The sequence below is a fragment of the Liolophura sinensis genome, chromosome 6 (assembly GCF_032854445.1).
Source record: "Liolophura sinensis isolate JHLJ2023 chromosome 6, CUHK_Ljap_v2, whole genome shotgun sequence".
In the NCBI taxonomy this organism is placed as follows: domain Eukaryota; kingdom Metazoa; phylum Mollusca; class Polyplacophora; order Chitonida; family Chitonidae; genus Liolophura; species Liolophura sinensis.
In genome coordinates this window covers 36,287,444-36,303,674 of record NC_088300.1, presented here as the reverse complement: position 1 = coordinate 36,303,674, position 16,231 = coordinate 36,287,444, and the positions used below count along the sequence as shown (strand labels likewise).

The 16,231-nt window shown below is 39.3% G+C and overlaps 1 protein-coding gene across 1 annotated transcript; it reads left to right on the top strand.

Moving 5' to 3' along the window:
* The first annotated feature begins 2,352 nt into the window (after positions 1–2,352).
* LOC135467810 (uncharacterized) lies at positions 2,353–8,428 on the top strand. The gene has a single exon (XM_064745674.1). It carries the CDS (start codon positions 2,511–2,513, stop codon positions 5,763–5,765), a length of 3,255 nt encoding a protein of 1,084 aa, XP_064601744.1. The 5' UTR covers positions 2,353–2,510; the 3' UTR covers positions 5,766–8,428.
* The last annotated feature ends 7,803 nt before the right edge of the window (positions 8,429–16,231 follow it).

Below are 16,231 nucleotides of genomic sequence, written 5' to 3'. Positions count from 1 at the left end.
CATTCGGATCTGGGTGTATAAGTCGTTTTGGAAAAAGGTTATGCGATTATCGACTTGAAACGTCCATTTATGATTTACAGGTGGTATACGCATGTCGAACGCTACATACGTTGATAACAAAGGTCACGTGACGTTTGTTTATTACTGCGAAATCGTTGACCTCTTGATCAGGGGATATTCGCAGCTCTTTTTTCACCTAATACTGCTACAAGCTAGCGGTGGTGTAAGTTGCACTTTTTAAAAAAGTTACAAGAACAGTTAAAGGAAAACCCTGACTGAGGGAAACTGACAAGATGATGGATTTCGTTTCGAGAACGATTTTGTTGTCGGACAAAATATCCCCTAGACCTGGACCCTTTGCATAGTTGTCATGTGATTGTTAATTACGATAATAAACAGCATTTTGACTATTTCTAAATCTGTGACTCCCAGTAAGTTGTAATTAGCATATCTGTGCCTTTTTTTACATTAACCCATGGTGCTAGGGGCTGTATAATTAGCTACTTTTTAAGCATTTACGTGAAAAGTTAGAATAAAACCCTAAGGTAAACTGAATTCGCCGGATCTCACCGGTTACGAGTGGCCATTTTTGAAAACTGTCCCACTGTTGTCGATGATCCGGGGTTATGATGTAGTCTCTTATATTGCCTAGTGAGGAGGAAGTTGCGGTTTTGAGGAATGCCATGTGACTGTGTATTATCCATTTCCAGCTTAAAACTTTGCACCCTTTCATACATCACTTAATGTATGTATGCTTGGGTTTATATGTCATACTGAACAACGTTTCATTCATATAATGACGAGGAATCATTAGGTATGTGTACATATACTGGACAAATATTGTATTGATATAACAAATATATATGTGTTGGAGTTTTACCTTGCACTTACCAAGTTTTCAGTTATACGACGACGAGAAGTCAGTGTGCACATGTACTGTGTCTTCTTGAGGCAGAGGCAATTATATGCTGCCAACGTGCTACCACCGTTGAAATATCATGTTGAAGACATCAGGCATGACACCACATTATGCTGACACCGGTATCAACCTGTGCTGTTTCTTTGATATACCTCTCATTGCTCAGCGCCAAGCGAGAAGGCAATGATTCGTTTGTATGACCCGACCCGACATGCACTCTATGATGTTTTAAAGTGTAGTACTGGTTTTACCGTGTAAGATACATAGAAATATGGAGATTTTGCAGAAAGCGGCAGATTGCAAGCATCAGTACACACAACACGTGCCTTTGACAAGACTGAATAACATCACACGTAAATTAGGTTAAACAAAGTGTGTATAAACACCATGTGATTTATCACTTAAAATTCAACAGCCCGTTTCTAAAGTTAAAACAAAAGTTTTATCATTAGCACGCTAAAATGGCCACTCGTCTAGCATATTTCACTAAGGTGCTTCACCTTATGGTGTTTGAAAGATAATATTTGGCTGTCGGTTTAAGTCTTTTGTCTTATATTAGTTCAAAAGCTTTAACCACGCCCGAAGGTGGCCAGGAGGGAGCAATTTCGCCTTTGAATGTGGCATGTGTCTTATTTTTGAGCGCTTACCTATTAACTGGAGAAAAAGTAGGAATAAATCATCTTCTTTCAGCGCAATAAAGTCTTTTTAAAACTCACAAACTACTAAAATGCATCCGTTTTGTTGTGACAGTCGTCCCCGTTTGTTTACAGACTCTGTCTCAAAATAATATAAATGATAAATTATCGTCTAATTTAAAAAAAAATATTATCATTGATTTTTGAAATGGTTTAGTCACGTAGCCGATTTACGACAGTCGGCGAAATGATCCTTAGCCGACTAAACGACCTTAGGCGGGATGGGAAAAGTGTGAAACAGGTCCCAGTGCAAGGTGTCGTTGGTATACCCGATTTCAGGGATGAGTCATCAGGAGTGATATGTAACACCGAGGGCTAAATTATCGTGGATGTTCTGTTTCTGTTTTTTTTTTCAACGCTGACTCCGGAAGAGTCATCAGGTCGTGGTATTGACTCCGTCACAAATGTGTAACAAGGAACAAGTATACGCAACACTTTGGCTTTACTACTTCGATTTGTACGTCTTAACATACTTGCACGTTCAGTCAGGACTGTATACAATTCAGTCAAATAAACAAACATTGCCACATCTATAACCTGATAACCTTGTCACCCAAATACACCACATTCTGCAAAGAAATGAGTGTTTTTTCCGGTTTTGAGCGTAATTTCTTTCAGGATTTCCCTTGTGTTTCTGTATTATCCTCCATTGTGTTGCCCCCAAAATTTCTATTAATATCTGATCCGGTTCGGGGCAGTCATTATAATCACCACGGTATGTGACTGGCTCAAGTTGTATGGTTGGGAAACTTTATCTTCCAGCCTGTGTATTGTGATATTGTATGTAATGTAGGGTAGATATAAACCTCCCCACTAAACACAGGTACGCTCTAAGGTTTATTCTACAAGGGGTTCGGACATAGAAAGTTTTCTCGCCGAAGTTAACCTATTATGTGATGATGTTCTTTCGGGCAACTATTTTCCTTTGGTGGACATGTATGATTGTCTTAGTCGTTTCTCAAGAGCCATGTCTTAGAAACGGTACCTGTTCATGTAGTGTGGTTGGGAATATGACGGACATGTTTTGTCAATTGACAGTACCATTTCCGGAGATTCAAGCAGACGGTGTTGCCATACGGACGTTAACTTTATCCGCTGGGCGCAACGTAACACGAGCTGAGACCAATTTCAACTCCCTTCAAGTCCAACGTTTGGTCATAACTGGCTCTTTTATATCAGAACTGGACTGCTTTACTCTTGATGGAATGGATGGACTCGAATCTATATCTATAGAGCACACATATGTGTCTAGAGTGCCGACCTGTTTTCTTAGACAATTTGTTACAAGCTTGAATCTGGTTGACAGTCACATGACTTCTCTGTCTCGACGCGCCTTTGCGGTTAGCCCTAATTTAAAGCATTTGAACCTTAGTGGCAACTGTTTGTCACACCTTAGACCTGATACCTTCATGGATCTTCACAATCTGGAATCTCTGGACTTATCCGACAATTGTCTCTTAGGAGAATTAACTTCATCTATATTTTTAGGAGTAACAAAACTGAAAGTGCTTCGACTTGAAAGGAATTATATTTCATCAATCCGTGGTAAGTTTTGGCGAAACTTAACAAATCTGGAACATTTGAACTTGTCTGAAAACAATATCACTGGATTGTTTGACTTGAGTTTTCATCCACAGTACACCATCGTTTTATCAGTGTCATCAAATAATATAAAGAAAATTGAAAACTTACTGGTGCGATTTGTTGGTCGAGCAGATGAGACGTCTAATTTCACATTGCATCTTGATGTTTCTAAAAACAAATTGAAACAGTTTCCTGTGATTAATATTAAAGGACCTCGTCGATGCCAGCTACTATTTGGTCTCAACGTAGACAACAACGAAATAGCTAAATTTGCCCGAGATCCCGTGCTGAGTTCAGCATGCGAGAAGCGCATTAAGCTACGTGTTTCTCTTACCAATAATCACATCACAAACTTCCCACCTTGTCACTCATATATATTACAAAAATTCCATTTTTTGCTGTTAAATTTATCCGGGAATTTCATAGATGGAAATTTAAATACATTGTGTGGCGCGAGTGAAGTTGAAACTCTTGATATTTCTAAAAATATGCTGAATGGCATCGGAAGAATATCCGCGGCAAACGGAAGAAGTCGATTGCAAAGGCTACTGCTTGCAGAAAACAAAATTGAGGAGGTTAGAGGAACCAACGTCGGTGAAATTTTCCCGAACCTGAAGCTCATCGACTTGTCCAACAATTCAATATCTTCGGTTGATGGGAGTTTTGCTGAAATGCCAGATTCTTTAGAAAGTCTGAAATTAGCAGGTAACCCTTTAATGTGCAATTTAACAGAAATTGAGTTAACCGATTTAGATACACGGTGTCACTTACAGAACATTATGGATTACGCACGATGCATCAGTCCGTTAAACCTGCAAGGATATCAAGTAAAATGTGTTTTGGCAGAAAACTGTTCCACGCTATTACATACTGAGATTTGTGCCAATGATACGTATTTGGAAATAGATTTATCAGTACATACTTCGGCCTATTCCAGCCTACATGCTGTGTGGCATCTAACTGGCCCTGGAGACAAGTATGTAGAGGAATTACTTCTGGAGTTAACTAAGGTACCCGATGACCAGAACATTAAAACTGTCCACATACACACACTCACCCACGAATTCACATTTACTTCACTTCAACCTAACATGTCGTATTGGGTTTGTTTGCGTGCAGCGACGTCCGGATGGGGGGAGGATTATCAGGCGTGTGTCACTGCCAAACCTAAAAGATCAAGAGAATCGGAAAATGACGATTTTGATTTTAACAAACTTTCAGTTGTTCTGGGTGTACTGCTTGGAATGATTCTTGCTAGCATTGTGGCATTTTTAATTTTTCACTTTGTCGTACGACGACGTGGCTTCTGTCAACAGGAAAACGAGTACAATGGTAGCAGTTCTATTATCGAGCGGTACGTGGAACCTACTAGTATACATCGAACGGTATGTGAGGGTAATAATGATGTAAAATATGTTAGTACTGACCGTGCGGTACATTTACTCACGGGAGATAATGGAACCCCAACTGAGTTCCCTGCGGATAATGAAAATGCTACTGATGAGATATATGATGATTTGTCTATACCTCCGGTGCCCCAGCCTAAACCTACACAAGCACAGAATCTCACAATTGAGTTCCCTGCGGATAATGAAAATGCTACTGATGAAATACCCGAGATATATGATGATATGTGTAAACCTCCGGTGCCCCAGCGTAAACCTGGACAAGCACAGAATCTCACAACTGAGTTCCCTGCGGATAATGAAAATGCTACTGATGAAATACCCGAGATATATGATGATATGTGTAAACCTCCGGTGCCCCAGCGTAAACCTGGACAAGCACAGAATCTCACAACTGAGTTCCCTGCGGATAATGAAAATGCTACTGACGAAATACCCGAGATATATGATGATTTGTCTATACCTCCGGTGCTCCCGCGTAAACCTAGACAAGCACAGAATCTCACAACTGAGTTCCCTGCGGATAATGAAAATGCTACTGATGAAATACCCGAGATATATGATGATATGTGTAAACCTCCGGTGCCCCCGCGTAAACCTAGACAAGCACAGAATCTCTCGCTATGGCATTCCATACTCCCAGACAGACGAAAGGAAAGTGTCCTGCTTCAACATACAATGGGAGATAATGAACGAAATACTGGCAATAACCATGCTTCTGGTCAAGCTGAGCCGCAAAGGGGCTCGAGTCAAAACATCCGTTTTGAGACTGAAGCAATCGCACCAGAAAGTGAAGATCCTCCTTATGAGCCAGTAGAGTCACCTGGAAGGATTGCGTTGTTTTCAGATACATCGAGCAAATTCAGTGACATACGAGATATATCAAACAAAGACATTAGTGAGGAAACCGAGCCAAAGGTGATAGCAGGCCGTCGTGATAGTGCATATGACTCGTTTCGGGAAGAAGTACATTGTCTCCAAGGCGAAATCCCAAATCCAGTGTGTATGGCGACAAATAGTGTTGTTGAGGGAGTGGACGACGAACTCGATCAAGACGAAGAGAACGATGTTCTGTTGGTTCACGATAACACCGAATCGGAAGTCGATGCAAACGAGAGCTCCCAGCAGACAATTACCAATCCTAACTACAGGTATACATAGAGTGCTCTCCATAGGTTAATGTAACAGTATCATGTTTGTGGCGTCTGTAGAATTAATAGACCCGAGCATACTCCAACTTTGTATAGTATACATGCAGCGTAACCGAGGTTGTTTTTAGCCGCCGTTTTCACACTTATATTTAGGACATCACTTTTGCTGATTGTACCATCGAAAGCACTCATATGCCATATATAGAAGTGATATGTTGATATAAATGCTCGTATCATTCTGTATATATATGGATGATTATATTAACATGTGAAAGGACAAAAAATGCCTTATCCTACAGCATTTAAAGTAACTACTCTCATGGATCTAGAAAATCCATCGATATAGACTTTGCAAAAGATCCGACGATAGGACTATTTGGTAAGAAGTATAAATTAGTCAGATTTCATTCGGTTTTCTGTCAGTCAGTATATGGTATTTTTTTAGAACATGATGACAGAAGAACAGATTTGTGATAATATTTAGTTTACTCTCATCGTGGGTTGAAATTGTCTGATAATTCAGAATTACACACTGCTTAACAGGTGTAATATTTTTGATAAACTTGTTGACCTTAACTTTCTTTGTTAACAAAGCTTGATAAGGGCAGGTATCACGCAAGGTTGTACAATTATTAATAATAGGAGCAAGCCAGACTGCAAACACGCCGAAAATAGCAACCCTATAGGTGTCTGCACTTTTGTTCACGCTCCGGTAGAGCCATATCCCATACTATTTAGCCTACTTTTCAACGAGGACTCGATTGGTGTGTGCACATATATAGTGTCTCCTTGTGACCGGACGAGTCCATTCCGCCAAAGTGTTGTCCCCATTAAAGTATCATGCCATTGCGCCAGATATGACACCCCTACCAGTCACATTATACTGGGTCAATCGGCCCTGTTTGCTTGTTGCAACCTCTCAGGGCTGAGCGCCAAGCGAGGGGATTTTAAGAGCAAGTTTGATTGTAATCCGAACTTGTTTTCGCAGACTTCATTATTATTAAATGTTGAAGAAAATATAATATTAGATACAATATCGATGTCAATATACAATATGATCGCTGTAGAACTTTGTTGCGGTACCAAGCACACACGCTACAGGGTAAATAGTGAAAGGGAAAGAAAGTCATCGTGAAGAAATACGGTATTCCCGTTGCATTTTGGAACGTTTGGAAGTTGTGCTTGTTTAAAAACCAACCGCTAGTTGCCCAATGGTCAAATCTGGCGTTACATGTTGCCGAATATGGATAAATGTCTCATACATCTCCTTATTCTCAAACAGAGTACAAACTCTCCTGATTAATTAATCTTCGGTGACAGAGAAGATTCAATATTCTCCTTAATTATTTATTTAAATGATGTTAAAAAAAGGAAAATTGAAAGAATTTTTTTAAACTTAAATTGTTTTAATTATAAAACATTAAACAGTAATAATAATTCTGGTTATAGGATATAATGTGTATGAAGAGAAATAAGCAGTATATTTTCTAATAAGCAGTATAAAATTCTCCAAGGACAACTTCAGCTTTTTGTATACATGTAAATATTACACTTAGTACTTCCTGTATAAAAGTAGCTATCCCAAGCTGACACAATTGGGGTAAATGTTTCTTTGCTTAACCACTTGTAACACATATGTAATTATATGTTTACCTCTAGATTGCATTGATCTGCACTATTTGTCATACAGTTATTGTTGTTGTTGTTGTATTAGGGTTATTGTTTTTGTTGTGTTACACTCTGCGTCCAATTTTATAGCCGCATTACATTCCCTCCTCCCACTGCCCGTTGTAGGTCTATTTCTGTTCTAGTTCGCTGTCTTTCACTGTCGATTTCCTTTGTTTACCCTTAGTGTTGTTTTGTGTACCCACCGACAACAACTGTTCAAATATGTGCGTCTCCGGACGATGGCAAATAAAATTTTGCTGGAATATTGTAACATCAACTGTGCGACTTTCGGATTTATCCAGGGTATTTATACGCTTTTTTTTTTGGCATTATTCATTGCTTCATGGAAGGAACAAGAAGATATACACAACATGAATATATTTGTTGAAGCTGATTTTTGTAACCTTTATCAAACTTGGCTTTGGTGTTTTCTCGTAGAGGTCGGTGTCTTTGTAAACACGTTTATATCTCGAACGGTTAACCATCTGCGATTTGCCATGCTGTCGTCGCACCACTGGTTTTACAATCAGTTCTGTAGTTTGTTATATCCACACTGACACAAACGTCTGCAACTGTGCTTATGGCTAGTGGTATAAAAGTATTACAGCACTGAACATCGTTCACAGTCACTTTACGTATCTGTCTGTCACAACTGGCCTTTGTGATTAGCTTTACTCTTAAGTTCGTCATTAGTGCAGCTTTCCGTTTTCTTGCCGAACAAAAACGAGCAGAGATCGAAATACCGGTGTGGAACTGAAATATGACATGCGCTTTTCTTGTAACTAAATAGAATATATGAGCTGTATGTACAGTAGAAAATTTCGCCTGCATTTATGTCGATAGAATTTTAGTTTGACATCAAATTTTCTGTTCTATTTTCCGAAAACATTAAGGAAAATTGGTCAAGGTTTTTAGATGCACTTAGGTGGTTGTAGCTTGAGAATAAAAATGTGAAATCAATAAACTGCATTGTGTTATTAGAAAACCATGAGGTTTGTGGCCCCAGATCTTAATCCTAGGCGCTGACGATCTTATTACACAGAGATACAAGTCGACATCCATAGCGATCCAACCTGAATATTCCTCTATCACAATATTTTGGGGGCAATATTTAAGTATTAATTAATTAATTTACTTTTTTATTTGATTGTTGTTTAACGCCATACTAAATCATTTTCACTTCTACTCGGGTGATATATTTATCAGTTAGAAACATGTTTGTGTCAGACCTACCCTTCGTTTAAACATGTTACATAAAGGAGAGGACCTTCTCGGTGAAGGGTACCGTAGTATAGTAAATATTACGCTATGGGTAGCAAATCCTACCCAGTATACGTGTAATTTATGTTACGGACTGCAATGTTTATTCCATTAAGGGATTATTTTACACCACCCGGTTTACAGTCTCCCACAAAGTGAAAGGTGTTCGCTTTTAAAGCCTGTGGGACAACACATGAAATGCAGCCAGCAGTGCGCCATTATAACTTGCCATGGGTAGCTGGTTTAATGTGGTCATCCATGACATACTGGTTGGGTAAATGAACATCTCTTCAGTGTGGCGTTAAACAACAATCAAAACAGAAACAACAACAACAACAACAAAAAACGATCTAAATTGTACATTTAATCTCTAATTTGGGGCGGCGTACTGGTCCGAGAGTTTTGTTAAGTTCAAAATGATATAATCCATGTCGACCATGTTATCGGTTAGATTTTTGTGTTTAAGTTAAGGTTTAGAGTCACCCAATCCCCGGGCGGGACTGGGGGTGTTGTGACGAGAAAAAATGCAAGAATTACGCATCAGAGACTAAACTGTGGTTAAAAGTTTCTCATTAACCAACTCCTTGTAGAAGCCTGAATACTGCCAAGAAATTTGTGAGTATATACAATGTGGTTTATTGGGTAAGGCTGTCGGATATTGTTGTCGTTGTTGTTTACATAAAGATTTTAAGCAAAATAGTTGTCAGATCGATCGTCATGGTGAGATAAACAATGAGCATTATGCGGTGCCCTGACTTCGCTAGATGACAAAATATGCCAAAAAGATAAAGTAACTGAAAGAATATTGGTTTGTGTTACAGCTTGAACCGTCGTCGTCGTCGTCATTGTCAGTGTACAAAATAGTGTGTCTGTGTACCGTATGAAGAAAATCGGACTGTAATGCTGCGGCAATGTCCTGAAATTAAAGACGTGTTCAGAATTCATTGGATGATGTTTTATTTCTGCTTGTACAAGTTTCATTAACCATGATCACATTCATATGCTATTCTTAAGGGGCATTGCTTATAGGTGCTTGACCTTTCATCGTCAGGACACACAAGGCACGTAGTCTACCCTGTTGTGGAGAGGAAATTTATAGATCCCTCAGCTCTCACCGTCCGTGCAGACTTGGGGGCGATAAGTGCTCATTGACACTGTTGCCGTTCGCGCAGCCAGTGAGCCAGTGAGAGCCCGACCTACAATGGATTTTTAAAGAATGTTAAGATCCCGCCCTTTGCATTGAATAAATTCTGTGAAATTAATGAAAAAGGGAACTATCTTTCACAACTATAAGATCAGTAATGTAGATGAGTTCAGCTACCTTGGAGTCACTTTTAAGAATGAAGATTTGCGTCAGCTGTTACGTCAAAAACCAGGCTCAAAAAGGTGTTTTTAGTGTTCTACAAAAGATAAATGCATTAGAACTACTTATATATTGCCAAGTAAAATTGTACAATGATGTTGTAAAACCACCTACAGTGTATGGTGCAAAAGTAGCAAAAGTTTTGGTTGCATAGCTGAGCTGGAAAAAAAATTCAGCACAATTTTTTCAACGATTTCTCAAATTAAAAGCAGTCTACGCCTAGTTACATAGTGTATGTCGGTACTTTCCTGCTTAGCATTTCAGTGTCGGTTAGATTAGTATTTATCTAGCTCAATATTGTAGTGGGAAAAGCAATTAAACTGTCTTCAACTCTGCAAAGATATATTCATTCGAGTAATCTTACTAGTACTCGCTGGCTAAATATATCACATCCATCGTAGAATTAAACGGGCTTTTCTTTGTATGGAATGTTGCCAGTCAGATTAATCTATCACAAAGGATATATCTATGATGTGTTTAATCACGAGTTTGGGTTACAACCATACCGCTCAATAAATTTACCAAATCAGTTACTATTACCGCTTATCCGAATAACAACTTCTAATCACCTCCTACCGGTGGAAGTTGGCAGATGGCGTAGTGTTGCATGGCATAACAATAGCCAGATTGGCTACGAATACCACTAAGTATTAATCTGTTTGAAATTAGGCAAGTTTGTTAAAGAAAAATAATAAGCATATTAAGCAGGAGAGTGATAAGTGTAAATTGATTACAGGGCTATAGAATGTATACATATACCTAGTCAGTCTTAAGAATATTGTTTGTAACTTATACATACGCACGGGTATATTAAAATATTTCACCCTTGGCTGGTGTATCAGACCTCTTGTGATATCCCAGGTGGTTTGAGCGAATAGAGTGAAATGAAATTGCATTCAAACAAGAAAACTTGGCGCTCGGCGGAAGGTAGGACGGGTGTGGGTGCGTGCGTGCGTGTGTGTGCGTGTGTGTGTGTGTAGGGTTCCTGGAGAGGTCATCGCACAACGTGTATTGCCCAAATCGAGAACAACAGAATCAGGGGAATTCCCTCAACCTATAAAGCTGACCCCGTCTGGACACTCATAATATCAGTGGCCTATCTCATTTTTTATACTTATAATACCAGTGGCCTATCTCGTCATTCTTTATATTTATATTATCAGAGCCCTCCCTCGTCATTCTTGGGGCCTCCGTGGCTCAGTTGGTTAGCGCGCTAGTGCAGCATAATGACCCAGGAGTCTCTCACCAATGCAGTCGCTGTGAGTTCAAGTCCAGCTCATGCTGGCTTCCTCTCCGGCCGTAAGTGGGAAGGTCTGCTAGCAGCCTGCAGATTGTCGTGGGTTTGCCCCGGGCTATGTCCGGTTTCCACCCACCATAATGCTGGCCGCCGTCATATAAGTGAAATATTCGTGAGTACGGCGTAAAACACCAATCAAATAAATAAATAAATCTCGTCATTCTTTACACCTATCATATCAGTGACCTATCTAGTCATTCTTTACACTTATAATAGCAGTGGCCTATCTGTCATTCTTTACACTTATAGTAACAGTGGCCTATCTCGTCATTCTTTACACTCATAATACTAGTGGCCTATCTCGTCATTCTTTACACTTATAATATCAGTCATGTATCTAGTCATTCTTTACACCTATATCAGTGTTCTTTCCCGTCATTTTTTACAATTATAATATGAATGGCCTATTTCGTCATTCTTTACACTTATAATATCATTGACCTATCTTGTCATTCTTTACACTTATAATATCAGTTTCCAATCTCGTCATACTTTACAGTTATAATAACAGTGCCCTATCTCGTCATTCTTTACACTCATAATATCAGTGGCCTATCTCGTCATTTTTACACCTATAATATCAGTTGTTCCTGTCATTCTTTATACTTATAATATCAGTGGTCTACATCGTCATTTTAATCCTATAATACCAGTGGCCAATCATTCTTTACACTTATATTACCAGGGGCTTGTCTCATCATTCTTTACACTCATAATACCAGTGGCTTACCTTGTGACTATTTACACTTACAATATCAGTGCCCTTTCTCGTCATCCTTTACACTTAAAATATCAGTGCCCTGCCTTGTCATTCTTTACACTTATAATACCAGTAGTCTTTCTTGTCATCCTGGGGCCTCCGTGGTTAGCGCACGAGCGCAGCGTAATGACCCAGGAGTCTCTCACCAATGCGGTCGCTGTGAGTTCAAGTCCAGCTCATGCTGGCTTCCTCTCTAGCCGTACGTGTGAAGGTCTGCCAGCAGCCTGCGGGTGGTCGTGGGTTTCCCCCGGGCTGTGCCCGGGTTCCACCCATCATAATGCTGGCCGCCGTCATATAAGTGAAATATTCTTGCATATGGCGTAAAACACTAATCAAATAAATCAAATAAATAAATCTTGTCATTCTTTACATTTATAATATCAGCGGCCTATCTCATCATTCTTTACACTTATAATACCAGCGGCCTGTCTCATCATTCTTTATTCTAATAATATGAATGGATTCCCTCGTCATTTTTTAAAGCTATAATATCAGTGGCCTATCTCGTCATTCTTTACACTTATAATATCAGTGGCCTATCTTGTCATTCTTTATACCTATAATACCAGTGGTCTTTCTCGTCATTCTTTACAGTTATAGTACCCGTGGCCTATCTCGTCATTCTTTACATTTATAATATCAGTGGCCTATCTTTTCATTCTTTACACTTATAATATCAGAGATCTATGTCGTCATTTTTTTAACCTATAATATCAGTGGCCTATCTTGTCATTCTTTACACTTATAATACCACCGGCCTATCTCATCATTTTTATGCTAATAATATCAGTAGCCACTCTCGTCATTTTATAAACCTATAATATCAGTGGCCTATCTTGCCATTCTTTACACCTATAATACCCGTGGTCTTTCTCGTCATTCTTTACACTTATAATACCCGCGGCCTATCTCATCATTCTTTACACCTATAATATCAGTGGCCTATCTCATCATTCTTTACACTTATAATATCAGTGACCTATCTTGTCATTCTTTACAGTTTTTAATACCAGCGGCCAATCTCATCATTTTTTACACTTATAATAATAGTTATAATAATAGTGCCCTTTTCTCGTCATTCTTTACACTCATAATATCAGTGGCCTATCTCGTCATTTTTGACACCTATAATATCAGTGGTCTTTCCTGTCATTCTTTACACTTATTATATCAGTGTTATATGTCTTCATTTTTTAAACCTATAATAGCAGTGGCCTATCTCGTCTTTCTTTACACCTATATTACCGGGGGCCTATCTCGTCATTCTTTCACTCATAACATCAGTGGCATATCTCGTCATTCTTTGCACTTATAATATCAGTGGTCTATCTCGTCATTCTTTACACTTATAATATCAGTTTCCAATCTCGTCATTCTTTACACTTATAATAACAATGGCCTATCTCGTCATTTTTTACACTTATAATATCAGTGGCCTATCTTGTCATTCTTTACACCAATAGCATCAGTGGCCAGTGTCGTCATTTTTTATACTTATAATATCAGTTTCCAATCTCGTCATTATTTGCTCGATGACTTACTGATGAATATAGATCCATTCTCCGTTATAGGTCAACCAGGGGAATTCCCCGTGACATGAATTTGTTAAACGTTGCGTCAACCAATGAAATACGGGTACATACTTACCGCAGGAAACCCGCTGACAGTAAGTTTATCAACCTGCTGACTATTATAGGAATATTATAATAGTAGTATAATAATCAGAAATTTTGGGCGAACTGGTTAATCGGCTGTTGCTGTTGTTGTCTTCATTTCAAGTCGATCGACAACACAAAAACACATACAAGCCCTTTTTTCAAATTCGTCGTATTTGCTTGAAAAGCTATCTAAAAAACATAAGTCTTAGTTCAATGTTTCAATGTTGGCATTTATTTATCAATATCCTTGCCAAATACATTTAGTTGTCCTGCACTCACGTGCAGTTCGTCAACTTTCAATTGGATCACATGATGAAAATCGTCAAAAAATATTTTCTGTATGAATTTTACCTGTTTTCCAAGGTATTTCTTCCATTTGATTGGCTCTTTAATAGCTGGGTCACGAAGTTGTTTTAAAGGAGAATGGATCTATATTTATCAGTGGGTGATCGAGTAAAGAATGACGAGATAGGCCACTGGTATTATTTATTTATTATTTATTTATTCATTTGATTGGTGTTTTAAACCGTACTCAAGAATATTTCACTTACACGACAGCGCCTAGCATCATGGTGGGAGGAAACCGGAACTCACAGAGACCGCATTAGTGAGAGGATCCTGGGTCATTGCGCCAAGCCGCCTGGCTAACAACCTCGGCCATGGATGCCCATCACTGCTATTGTTAGTGTGCCGTCTGGAGCGTGGCGTTAAAGACTAATCAAATAAATACATCAATTGAAAATATTATAAACATACTTAATGCAAACCAAATTCACAATGCCCATTTTGTTTATCAACTTTATCTTGTGCACTATAAGCCTCGTTTCTCCAGCCGTAAGTAGGGAGGTCTCCCAACAACCTGCGGATGGTCGTGGGTTTCCACCGGGCTCTGCCCAGTTTCCTCCCAGCATAATACTGGCCGCCGTCGTATAAGTGAAATATTCTTTAGTGCGGCGTAAAACACCAATCAAATAAATAAATAAATATAAACTTCGTTGTTTGACGTAACTTTTTCTTTCTCTCATGGGGTCAATCCTATAATGCCATTTTCTTCAAAATAAATCATACATTAACATATGAGACAATCTAGGACAGAAAATAAGTACCACAACCACAACAAAATTCTCTAAACAAAGGTGTGTAGCTACGGAGAAATCCATGACCTTAGGTATAAAGACCTTAGCTGTCAGGGTGTTGCCTTTTCAAGACATGTATTCACTTGGGCAAATTTCAGAAGATTTGGAAGACCGTATAGTGAAGTTGATGCTCCAAGACACAGGTAAAGTTCGTCATACGTGGGAAGGCAAATTTAGAAAGATATAAATATCTGGAAAACCCAAGGGGAATCCCATTTAATATTTTAATCGATTCATTGTGACGCGTAACGTTTTATACCGAAAGTATCCCTCAGAAACATAGGGGTCAATGACTCTTAGACAGTGAATGTCAAGATTCCTCCGCCATCATTGTTAATTGCATCTTGCTCACAAGAAGGGACACTCGAGGGACCGTTTGCGCAATCTTATACCTTCGGTAAAAAATACTCGTGGAAAGGTACGTCAGCATAACCTACAAAGGTCGGCTGTTTATCTTGGGGGAGCCATCTTCCTCTCACCGATAAAACTGCCGGCCATCGAAGGTATAAGTTGAACTTAACCTTGATAATCACGTTACACAACAATAGGTAAATAACAATATTGTGCAGTTTGTTTTAAAACTCATTTCTATCCAAAAATATCACGGTGTGATTTAGTCTATTTTATCTATACACGCAGCTCATAAAACTGATTGTCGGGAAACAGTTCAGAAGATTTGAAAAGACCGTACAGTGAAGTTCATGCTCTACGACACAGTTCGTCACAATTCGTCATACGTGGGGAGGTAAATTTAGAAAGATATAAATATCTGGGAAACCCAAGGGGAATCCCATTTAATATTTTAATCGATTCATTGTGACGCGTGACGTTTCATACCGAAAGTATCCCTCAGAAACATAGGGGCCAATGACTCTTAGACAGTGAATGTCAAGATTCCTCCGCCATCATTGTTAATTGCACCTTGCTCTCAAGAAGTGGTTTATGGGACCGTTTGCGCTATCTTATACCTTCGGTAAAAATACTCGTGGAAAAATTCGTCAAGGTCGGCTGTTTATCCTGGGATCTTCCTCTTATCAATAGACCGGCCCGGGTAGAGCGTCCGCTTCGGGACCAGTAGATCCAGGATCGAATCACACCTAAGGCTTTAAAAGAGGAAGTTGTAACTTCCTCGCCTGGCGTTCAGCATGAAGGGGATTGTGCAACGACTGGTTGACCCGTATCAGTATAATGGCTCGGGCGGGGCGGCTTACTTGCCTCCGGTAAGTCGTCTCAGTGAAGCAGCACTAGATAAAAGAGCGGTGGAAATCCGTCCTGCTACAAGGAGGCACAATACACGTACATGCACCCTAAGGATTCCTTCGTCGTCATATGGC